The sequence below is a fragment of the Notechis scutatus genome, chromosome 1 (assembly GCF_049901735.1).
Source record: "Notechis scutatus isolate UNSWTSFEM ecotype Mainland chromosome 1, rNotScu1.2, whole genome shotgun sequence".
Lineage (NCBI taxonomy): Eukaryota > Metazoa > Chordata > Lepidosauria > Squamata > Elapidae > Notechis > Notechis scutatus.
The window spans coordinates 295,530,951-295,543,132 of record NC_142009.1 but is presented as its reverse complement, the minus strand read 5'-3'; the positions used below and the strand labels follow the sequence as shown (position 1 = coordinate 295,543,132).

Here is a 12,182-nt window from a genome sequence, read left to right as displayed (position 1 = left end):
TGCTTCACTTTAAAGATACAAATCATTTCAATACATTTATTGGTTTGATAGTTTAATGGGTTTAGATTAAAATAGTATATTTCACACATAATACTAAGGTAAACAGACACCTTGTGATTTATCGGGATCACTAAAATATTAGTATCTGCTTTTTATTTGAATTGTTTTCAAGTATCACCGTCTTTTTGATACTGATTACAATGATTTTCTCATTACAGATGCTAAATATGCTGCTTTTTCTGAATAAATCAAGTTAGAGTCTATATTACTAGGCTGGAAATTTTATGAAACATTAGTTCTTAAAGAGTGATTTCTAATCTATTTTCTGTATTACAACATTGCTCAAAATTTATTATAGATTTTTTTTCTTTTATTTATAAACTTTGCTGTGTGAAGCTCCAATTAGAACAGTGGCCTCCAACCTTTTTTGAACCAGGGACCGGTTTTACGATTATTCTTCCACGGACTGGTACCTTCTACTACTAGTCCCTAAAGCAGCGTGGAGCTGCTTTAGCCTGGCTTCTCTCTCCCTTCTCAGTCTCTCTCACCTTCCTCAGTGACCCGTCGCCCTTCTTCTTTCCAGCCTCGGGCAAAAAAAAAAAAAAGACTTGGCATAGCTGGCTAGAAAGCACACCCGAATTCCTCGCAGCTTCCCGCCTCCGCCTGCGAGGAAGTGGGCGGCAGGGGGGGCGAGGGGTGCAAGTGAAGTGGGCCGGGAAGCGGGACTGGTCAGGGAATGACCTTCCCTGGGAAAGTCGGAGGCGCAGCCGCCACCGCCGCAGCTGCTGCTGCTTCTTTGCGCTCTGGCGACGGACGTCGTGGCGCTCATTCAGCGCCTGTGCTCAGTCTGTTTCTCCGGGTCGTGGTGCAACAGCAACAGCTTTATCTGCGCGCATGCGTGTGTGTGGTTGACGGAGAAGGAGAGGAAAAGGGAGACTAGTGCTGGGCATACCGTAGCGCTCTTTTCTCCCTCTCTCCCCCTCGCGGCGCCCAAGCTTTGCGGCCTGGTAAAAAATGATCCACGGACCGGTACCGGTCCGGGGACCGGTGGTTGGGGACCCCTGAATTAGAAGACCACCTGTCTCTGCTCCATTCAGTTCCTTATTTTTGGCTCTTTCCATGTATCACTATTTTATTTTCTTATATTCTGTTTCGTCTAAAGCATTTTTCCCTCCTGCCTAAGGATTCTAGCTGATCTAAATTTTTTAAAATAGACATACTGTAAATAGAAATAAATATCAGTCACATTGTTATTGCAATGTGTCAGTGCTTGATGACTATTCAAAATAAAGAAGTAAACTCGCATCTTACAGCAAGAGAAAGAAAAATTTAATATCTTTTATAAGTTTTTAGCATATTGACTAATTTGGAATAACTGTGTCAGTGCTTGATGACTATTCAAAATAAAGAAGTAAACTCGCATCTTACAGCAAGAGAAAGAAAAATTTAATATCTTTTATAAGTTTTTAGCATATTGACTAATTTGGAATAACTGATTGAATTAGATTGAGCAGTTTATCTTTAAACTGTGTTTTATTTACATAGTTAATTCCAGATTGCCTTTTGCAAATGTAAGATTTCTTTCTTTACTGAAACAATCTGTGTTTTATGCTCCAATTGCCACTATTCTAGATAGTCCTGTGATATTTTTAGTTAGTGGAGAAGGAAAGAAGTAATAAGAAATATATCTACCGTTCATTTTTTCACTAAAGACGACCTATGCTTTATAATCCTTCCTGATTTGGATTATTGATTTGCAAATAACCTATGAATTATAATTACATATACATTCATTTCTTGGTGTATCTCAAGCACATCATTGTACAACTTTGGGTACATGTTGCATTTGTGCATGAAGTAATTTCATAAGTGTAGGTTAATAGTTGCGTATTTATCATCAGAAGCTTTGAGATAAAATTAATGCCACTTGTTAAGAACATGATTTATTCACAAATTTTACTGTTAAAATCATCCTCTTTAATTTTGTAGATGAAGAAGCTGCTCAAGAGGAGTCTTTTGAATCAAAGGTGACTAGTCTTTTGTCTGGTATTCCTTTCTCATAGTGGAGAATTGCTATGAATTTTTGGTACAATATATAATTACCATGAAAAATTCTTTACCTAAGTTTCATGGATGAATAAAACCTTAAATGAGAGAAAAATATTTTTATTTCAGTGATTATTATTTTGAAATATCTTAGATTATTTAATTATTTCTACACAGGTCATTTCAGAATTGAAATGGAAAATATTGTCAGCTAATTTCCAGTGAGACTATTGGTTGCACTGTCCATTAGCTGCATTGGTTGAAGCTGGTGGAAGTCATATCTAATGAGATATAATGAAAGATATGTTGCTGGTAGTAGAGAATAGACATATTTTTAAAACAAAAAGCAGATTCTGGAAGAAAATGTGATAAATTGGAATCTGTAACAAAGCAGTTTACATTATCCTAAAGGTTATTTATGTCTTTTGACTTCTTGCATGCAATTGTCATAAAATAGAAACACCAACTTTGCTGTATTTCATAACAAAAACTATGTTTTTCCCCCTATTTATTTTGTAGTCAACCTTGCCTTCTGAAGAACAAGTCAAAGATCATTCAGCAGGAGCCCAAGTGGTAGCAGGTCAGATCTTTATTGATTCTGAAGATCCAGAGGCTCTAGCTGAAGATGGAGATGGTTTTGGAGAAGAGGACAAGGAAAGGACTATGGAGCGCTTAAGCTCTTTAGAATTGTCTGCCTTATTAAATAAAGACTTGGAAGAAGTAGAAGCAGAAAAAGCAGGTGATTGTGTGGGTTATATAGTATATCTCATAGTAACATTATTCAATGAAAGCAAGTTTGTCAAAGAGAATACTCAGATATGATTAGTCAGTATATATGAGAACTTAGACTTAAAAATAGGAAACCGTATGCATATTAATGCACTGAAAACAAGACTACTCACAAAATGGAAAATGCTTTGTTTCTAACCCTAAACAAACTGCTGAGCTCTGTGAGTTCTGCAGGCTGTTTTGAGTCAATTATGGTTCAGCCGCAGGATGAGAGCTTTTAAAATATTTGCCTACAGCTTTTTGTGGGAATAAACCTTATTCTGAATTAATTTGCATGACTGCATGCTTATCTTTCCTAATAGGTTATCTGAAAAGACAGCTATGCTGTTCACTTGCACAGGAATTACTGGTAGACAAGGGGGGCAGGTTTCAGAACATTAATCTAGATAAATAAGATGAGAAGCAAATCTGAATAGGAATTGCAATATGTATTTTGAAAGAGAGAAGCGGTATTATCTTTCATGATATCTTGTCTGTTTCAGTGCAATAAATCCTTGAATTTTGTTTGTTGATTAGAACTCTATCTGAATTCACATATAATTCTAAATCATAAAGTGGATTATTTGAATCTTAGCTTGTAGGAATCTGTCATTGCAATGCATATGGTAGAGAAAGAGTTACAGATAAGCTATTATTGTACTTAGTTACCATATAGTTTTATTTGAATATAAGCAGACAATCTTTATGATACGATAAGCATTTGCAATTTGAAATGTCCCAATAGATTTTAAGATCAAATATTTTGAAAAATTAAGGAAAGGAACATCTGAAGTCCTTAATCATTATGAAACTTTTCACACATCTAATTATAACACTGAAAGAAAGCACAAAGTGATTCTTGCTCTCTTTCAGTGCTGTATCATAGATGTAGCACATGCTCTCTGACTTCAGTTCTCTTCAAATGCCACGTCAAGTTGCATTTCCTAGTTTTATGTAAATTTCAAAATTGCATTTCACCTTGTAAAGAGATCATATTCTTCTCAAACCCTAATCCATTTTTAATTAAGTTTAAAGACTAACTAATTTATTACAGAAATATTGCAGCATTAAAATGAACATGGGTACTGTATCAACAGATTTAATCAGATTCTACCTTAAATAATTGAATTAGACAATTTCATTGTGTTTATTTTCTCTTAATTGATTAGATTTTATGACTGTAGTGTTGGCTTTCAGCTATACAACATGGGGATAATTTTTCATGCATTTTGTTCTGTAGAGAATTTTCTGACTGGCAAAATTTTTGACAATTCATATGTGATTCTGTTATCTATTTCAATTTCTTGTTCTTCTGAATCTGCATATCCGTTATGATGAAAATGTTTATAAGCTCCCTGAAATGCCTTAAAATGTATATATTTACATAGGAAAGCTATAAGAAATAAAACTATGTTAACATTTACCAACAGTTGCTGACTTGATAGGCATTGTAACTTCAGGGTGTTTCAAATGGGTTGTTTGTTTTAGTTTTGACAGCTATTGGAGGAACTGCAGATGGTGAATTATGTCGGTTCCCCTTTCTCTTTATGGAGAAAGAATACTCTGAATGTACTGCAGATGGGAGAGAAGATGGGAGACTATGGTGTGCCACAACCTATGACTACAAGACTGATCAAAAGTGGGGGTTTTGTGAAAGTAAGTATGGCTTTTGTAAGAAATGCAGTTTTCAGACTTCATGAATTTAAATTAATGGATGTTATTCAGTAAGGGACAGATACAAATGAATGTGAAAAATTGTGTTTGTACATTCTGATAAATGCATACTATTAGCATGGGAGCTGTTGCCAATACAAGTATTGCTTACAAGCAGATCTCCCAAAGTTACCGTGTTGCCGGCGTATAAGGCGACCCGGCGTATAAGGCGACCCCCACCACCACCAAACGCCCTCCAGAAATCCCGGGGCTGCAGCGGCAGGGCGGAGTGCCAGGGCCGTGGGAAGAGCAGGAAGGCTGCAGCCTCGGGCGGAGCGGGCGGCGGGATGAAGCGGAGCGGCGCAGGGGATCCGGGAAGCCAGGCGCCTTCGCTGCGTCAACAAGCATCCAGCCGGCAGTGGATATACCGGCGTATAAGGCGACCCCCCTTGGAGGCATGTTTTTGGGGCAAAAAAGTCGTCTTATACACCGGCAAATACGGTATTTTTCAGGACCCAAAAACATACCTTTTGTATTTTTGCAGGAATTAAATTAAGCAGCGAAATGAAATAACTCCCTTTTTTTCTTTAGCCTAATGTACATTTGGCTATTAACTCCCTGCTCAATTTTTACTTTTTATATTTTAGAACTTTTAATACATTACTCATGTGCTTGGTTTTTCATAGCAGAACTTAGATTTAAAGTTCAGATGCTGGCATTTAATACAGTTAATGCTTCAGAAAAAAAGCAATATATGGGTAATTTGAATATGTGAATATTTTATCCACACACTTACAAAGCTTTGGAAACTATAGAAGAATAATCCTGAATAAACAGTAAACATAAAGAAGCATTTTTTTTTTTTACTTTATTCATGATTTCAACTACTGGGTCAGCTTTTTGCTTAAAATAATATATCGTTCTGGGTAATATGATCTATTTTCTATGCTGAAATACAAAACTCGCTGATCACTAGACAGATTTCTATCATTAGAGTTAATCAAAGCTTAATTTCCATTTATTTTAAATTAAAAATGTAGCAGTTACACAGAATGTTTACTTTTAAAATCTGTCAGATATAAAATTTCATAAAATATTCTGATTTCTATGCAAAATGTGTTTTCAGTATAAAATAGGATGGTTTGGAACTAGGGAAGTGCTCCAAACAGCTCATTTGGAGGGTGGGGGGAAGTATGTTTCAATATTTTTTACTCTAAAAATACCACAAAATGCCTTGCATATCCCCTAATAACTGGCATCAGTGGGGGTTTTTACATTTAAAAAAAAACCTGCTTTTTAAAATAAAAAATACTGCTTTTTTTAAATAAAAAAAATCATCAAATGTATAATGAAGACTGACTTCTAAGAATACCATCAATCTATAATAGATATACTCTATTTTAATATATGATTGGGGTTTTTTCCAGAGCCTTTAGTAATTTGATTGCCACAGTATAAGAAAAATGGCAAAACACAATAGTTTAACAAAAAAGCCTGTTATACATGGTCTCAGGATAAAATGATCAACATTGTAGTGAGTATTAATTAACCTTTTTAAAAATCTTTTTATTAGCTGAAGAGGAGTCTCATAAGAGAAAACAAATGCAGGAAGCCGAAGATGTTTACCAAACAGGGATGAAAATTCTTAATGAGAGCAGGAAAAAGGCCCAGAAGAAAGAGTGAGTTGTCTTCTTTCTGTAGCTCATATCTCCTGGAGTGAAGGATATCAATAGCCTTTAATAATGACACCTATATGTCAGTTTCTGCCAGTACTGTATTCAGCAAATGTATTTTACAAGATACAGCTTATCAGATAAATGCTACCTATTAGTTAAAACTTAAGATAGAAGTAGACAAGTGCCTATTTCTGCGAATCAATAAGCTCCCAAGCCCACATCACTAGCATGATGTGGCTTCCTGCTCCCCAAATTATTAAATATTTGGTAGGCTCAATACATATTTTTTTGTCATAACCACCCCACCTAACAAACTGGAAAAAATAACGTTGGCATTTCAATTCTACCCCAGCAATAAAAATGTTTGGCTTAGTGTTTTTGCTATTAATTTTCAGTATATGAGGCCTTGTATTTCTGTTATGACATTACATTCACATTTTACACTATGTATCACATAAGATAAATGTGCTAACTTTTAGGGAAAAGATTTGAGGTCTGTCCAAAGTTGGATGTATCTCCCAGAAACTTCCAAAAGTTTTTAGAAAGTTGTTAATGTAATAATAGAGGAACATTGTTAATACATAATGAGACAATAATTATATTCATTGTAAAAGTTGATCAAATGAAATCCAATTTGGTTTTAACAATACTTATTCAAAGAGCTCGTGCAGCCATCAGCTGGAGAATTTGCACATCATCTACGCATGTATTTCTGGAACAGCATTTATGCTTAAAAGAATAACAGCATGCATTTTTTCTTCTTTAAGGGCTTATCAGTATTTTTTGAGAGCAGCTGACATGAATCATACTAAGGCAATGGAAAGAGTGTCTTACACATTATTGTTTGGTGACTACTTGAAACAAAATATTCAATCAGCTAAAGAACTGTTTGAGAAACTGACTGAAGAAGGATCTCCTAAAGGTCAAACAGTATGTATAACTTTTTTTTCTCAAGGTCCATAGATCTGTCATTCTTATTATGAAAAGTTCTGAAGCATGAGGTTGTATATAATTGAAAAGTATGCTCACTTTTTAAATCATATTCATCTATATAAAATTCATCTATATAAAATTAGAATTCTTTATTGGTCAAGTGTGATTAGACACAAGGAATTTGTGGTGCATAAACTCTCAGTGTACATACAACAATAGTGATAGATCATTATCATAGTCATATATGAAATTATATTCATTAACTTACAAAGTCTAAAGGAACAATAAGGAAACAAACCAATTTCATATGTTATATTTCCAACATAGATTGATAGCTAGCCCCTTTTAAACAGTTTCTATTTTTAATAAGCATTTTGAAAGTTGCATTGTTTTTATCTTAAGATTATACAAAATTGATTATTATTTTAAGACATTGATCTGTTAACGTGAGAAATTCCAACATTTTATCCAAGAATTGTAGCCAAAAACTATTAGCCTTGCAATATATTTTATTAAAAAAGACTAGATCTGAAATCATCCAAAACACATTCTAATACAATATGGGCAATACTTTAGATGTTTCAGATACTGCTAATATTTCTGGATAAAACTGTGAAATCAAGTGACCCAGAGTCATTAAGAGTCAGATTCCATACAGGTTTAATAAATAATAAATTATCATCTTCTCATAAAACATAGTCTCAAGTATCTTCAAGAAAAATCTAGTATTACACCCAGGTGTGTCTAAACACTTGTGTCTGTGTTTTAAATTCATATTAGAAAAACTTTTTTAAAGTTTCCTGAATACTAAAAGTTCAGGTGCTGATCTTATATTGAGAAGAGGGCATTTTATAGGAGTGGAGCTCCTGCAGTCCTGTCATAATGGGGACTGTCAGTAAGCATTCTCTATAAGCACTTCTTGGTGAACAAATTTCATTTTGAATAAGTGATGGCCTTGCAGATAACTGGTCCCAAGCAAGGTAGTAGTCTATTCTACTGCTTGTTTTTGTATTGTTTATTGACATTTGCGATTAAGTAAAATTATAATGTCCCAATATATCTTTTACATTAGAGCAGTGTATTAGCACCACTAAATAAGCACATAAAATTATTCATGAAAGAGATATAAGGGGGATTCCTTACAAAAGCTGTGGGGGTGCACGAGTTAGAATGCAGTATTGCAGGCTAAATCTGCCGACTGCCAGGATTCTGACCAGCTCAAGGTTGACTCAGCCTTCCATCCTTTCAAGGTTGGAAAAATGAGGACCTAGATTGTTTGGGGCAATGTGCTGATTCTGTAACATCGCTTAGAGACGGCTGTAAAGCACTATGAAGCAGTATATAAGTCTTAAGTGCTATTCTATTGCTGTTGCTATTTTGTGTCAAATTATCTGTATCTGTTTCAAAACAAAACCTACCATGCAGATTTCTGTGGTCTTTTTTTAAAAAAAAAAAAAATCACACAGGAATTATCTGTGTGGCACTTGTTATGGACTTCTCCATCATCATCGCAGCTCACACACTATGCCAAAAAAAAGGTCAGATGGAATGGTTTCCTCTGAATTGTGTGGTGGTACTAGTTCACCTTTTATATGGATATAATGCTATTATCTATTTAATTTGGATTCTGAAAACATACCTAATGAAAGTAATCTTGTAAAAATGCCATTTTTTAAAATGTTTCTTTCAGGCCCTTGGATTTCTATATGCTTCCGGTCTTGGTGTTGATTCCAGCCAGGCGAAGGTAATGCAAAGCCACCACCTTTTGTCTGTTTCTGTTAGTATGCCATTGAGAACAATACAATTAATTAGCTGCACTTTGTTTTTGTAGGCATTAGTTTATTATACTTTCGGTGCCCTTGGAGGAAATTTAATAGCACACATGATTTTGGTAAGTAAGAGTTTTTTTCAACCATACAAGTAATGATACAAAACAGCAAAATTCTGATATCAATCTTGCCTTCTAGGTTTTATAGCTATGTTTTGTACTTATTGAGAATTTATCCCAATGAACACAGAAATTTACCTTGAAGAGATAAATTTATTTATTGGCCTTTAGAAAGGAATATTGTAATTTTATGTATAAGGTTTTGGAATTGCTCAGTTTTATTGTTTTTACTTACTGCATTCTATGCTGAAGTTCATTGAAACAAGATGTTGCTAATGATTTAACAAAAACACATTATGTCTGTTTTGAATATTTTCAAATCTAAGAAAGCGGTACTTGCTTTATGACAGAAGTTGCTTCTTTCCAGGGCTACCGGTACTGGGCTGGAATAGGTGTCCTTCAGAGCTGTGAATCTGCACTTACGCATTATCGCCTAGTAGCTAACCACGGTATGTACGTATATTTATATACATCAGTTAGATGGAGAGGTAGATCTATACATTTCCATTAGCTAATATATACACAGAATAATTTTGTGTCATTAAACTGGAGTAGTTCATTCCCTTTAAATAGAAATGTGGTTGGTTATATAGATTATATGATGGCTAGTAACCAGCTCATGCTAAAAGCAAAGCTTGGAATCTGATGCTTGTTTCAATTGACATAACAGGTTTTGTCACAAGATCTAGAAGGGGGAACATTTCAATATCCCTTACATGGTGTAAATTTGCTCTGGAACATTCAGGTATCTTGCAGCACATTTGGGGAAGAGATGGGAAAAAATCTTATGCAAACAGAATTCTGCTATTTAGTTTTCCATAAGAAATAATAGAATTGTAAGCATATAATGAATGTTTTTCTTTGATACGATATTATCTTAGATTTTGCAGGTTTACTTGTTATTTTTGCAATAATGGGTATTCTTGCTTTAACTTATTGGTTTTGTTTAACCCTCTTATTAGGAGACCTAGCTGGCACCACAAATATTTATATAAAGAAATTGCAGCCAGAACCTCTTCAAACTTATTAAATTAGTTGTCCCATGGTAGTGTTGTGTCTTCCCCTCCTAAATTTAATTTACAAATTCCAGATTTTTTTTCTCTTCCCCCCTCCCCCTATACATTTCATTTACAAATCCCTAGAACATTTTTCTTTGTGGAAATTATCCATAATTTAGAGGTAATCTTGAGGGGGGGGGGGTGCTTTTCATCTTGTAGCAATTTCTATATACTTTCACAGAATCACATGACAATGAAAAACATAAGTTTGCTTATAAATATGTGTGTGTCAGTTATTTAAAGGGCATTTAGAACAGGTGAAGATTCCTTTTAGTGATTCAGTGTATGAAAAGTATGATATGCACTAGATCTTGAATTATATAAAGATAATATTAAATGTTTCTGCCGTTCTTTCTCTCTAGTGGCTAGTGATATCTCTCTGACTGGAGGCACAGTGGTTCAGAGAATTCGTCTGCCAGATGAAATAGAAAATCCAGGAATGGCTAGTGGAATGTTGGAGGAAGATTTAATACAATACTATCAGTTCTTAGCTGAAAAAGGAGATGTTCAAGCACAGGTACTTTAATCGTCAAACTAAGAGGGCAAAGAGAAAGGTGATTTAGGGAGCTCCATTTAGACTTGAGTGAACAGGAATAAGGAATTTGGCCAGTTTTTGGAGTTGAATAGCTTCACCGAAGAAGGCTTCTTTGCCTAATTAGTAAAAGTTTTATTCTTTCAATTGCATTGTGTTTGCTTGCTTTCTTCACTGTCTGAGGGGTGAGACTTACAGTTGCAGCTGATTTACTAATTAGCTAGTGAGTGGAGGTACATTCTTGCAGTTTAGTCTCTGGAAACAGAGAAGAGACACTTGAAAGTTTACAACTGGAGCAGACAGAAGGAGAAATAAAGATGGGAATGCAACAGAGAGAAGCACTCTGACTGCCCATCTCCAGAAACAAAACAAGTGAATTTATAGGTAGTTCTCGACTTACGATCACAATTGAGCCCAAAATTTTTGTTGCTAATTGAGACAGTTAAGTGAATTTTGCCCCATTTCACAATCTTTCTTGCCACTATTGTTAAGTGAATTGCTGCAGTTATTAAGTTAGTAAAATGGTTGTTAAGTGAATCTGGCTTCCCCACTTTTGATTCACCATTTGATTTTGTCAAAAGGTTGCAAAAAATGTGATCACATGACCCCAGAATACTGCAATCATCATAAATACATGCCAGTTGCCAAGCGTCTGAATTTTGATGGTGACCATGGAAATGCTGCAACAGTCATAAATGTAAAAAATGGTCAAAGGTTACTTTTTTTCAGTGCCTTTGTATCTTTAAAGAATCATTAAATGAACTGTTGTAACACGAGGACTACCTGTATTTGTTTGTTGTTATGTTAAATTTATTTGCCATCTATCACCATGGGATTACTGTAGGCAGCTTACAACAGAAAAACAGAGAAATGAAAAGAAAGGTTAAGGTAACAATAACAATATAATGACACAACAAAATAAACAATGAAATACAATAATATGCGATTAAAAGATGGGCAGGGAGAAGCAGGGAATGCAGGAGGAGAGGTGGGGTTTGCTATCAATCTAACAGCCACCTCTAGTTTGATACTCCCACATTGGGTCCCCAGGCCAAATGGCAGAGCCAGGTTTTCAGGCTGTTGTGGAAGGAGCGGAAGGTGGGAGCAGATCTCACCCATGGGAGGGAGGATAGGATGTTCTAGAGCAGGGGTCCCCAACCACCGGTCCGCGGACCGAGACCGGTCCACGGAACAAGTCTTACTGGTTGCTGGGCGCCGCCATCTTTTTTTGATAAAAAAGTGCTTCCGGTGAGCTTTTCCGGGTAGAAAGCCATTTCTACCCGGAAAAGCTCACCGGAAGCGCTGGCGCCGCCATCTTTTTTGATGAAAAAGTGCTTCCGGTGAGGTCACCGGAAGCACTTTTTCATCAAAAAAAGATGGCGGCGCCCAGTTGATGCCGGTACCGGGCCGCGGCGCCCAGCTGATGCCGGTACCGGGCCGCGGCATAAAAAAGGTTGGGGATCACTGTTCCAGAGGGCAGGTGCTATAGCAAGAAGGCTCTTCTGGATCCAACAGCCAGACTTTGACTGATAGGATCCGTGGTAGGCCCTCTCTGTCAGCACGAGTGGGCCGCTCCTGACCTAGCAGGATGAGATGGTTCTTCAGGTAACCTAGAATTTTATAACAGG

At 35.9% G+C, this 12,182-nt stretch overlaps 1 protein-coding gene across 1 annotated transcript in view; it reads left to right on the top strand.

The window, feature by feature from the left end:
- Window positions 1–12,182, top strand: part of SEL1L (SEL1L adaptor subunit of SYVN1 ubiquitin ligase) — a 36,015-nt gene that overhangs the window by 4,446 nt on the left and 19,387 nt on the right. Inside the window, exons 2-10 of the mRNA XM_026664336.2 lie at window positions 1,990–2,027; window positions 2,566–2,785; window positions 4,303–4,470; window positions 6,041–6,146; window positions 6,911–7,073; window positions 8,767–8,820; window positions 8,908–8,967; window positions 9,332–9,413; window positions 10,385–10,539. Of these exons, the coding sequence (XP_026520121.1) occupies window positions 1,990–2,027; window positions 2,566–2,785; window positions 4,303–4,470; window positions 6,041–6,146; window positions 6,911–7,073; window positions 8,767–8,820; window positions 8,908–8,967; window positions 9,332–9,413; window positions 10,385–10,539 (1,046 nt within the window). The remainder of the gene's footprint in view (window positions 1–1,989; window positions 2,028–2,565; window positions 2,786–4,302; window positions 4,471–6,040; window positions 6,147–6,910; window positions 7,074–8,766; window positions 8,821–8,907; window positions 8,968–9,331; window positions 9,414–10,384; window positions 10,540–12,182) is intronic.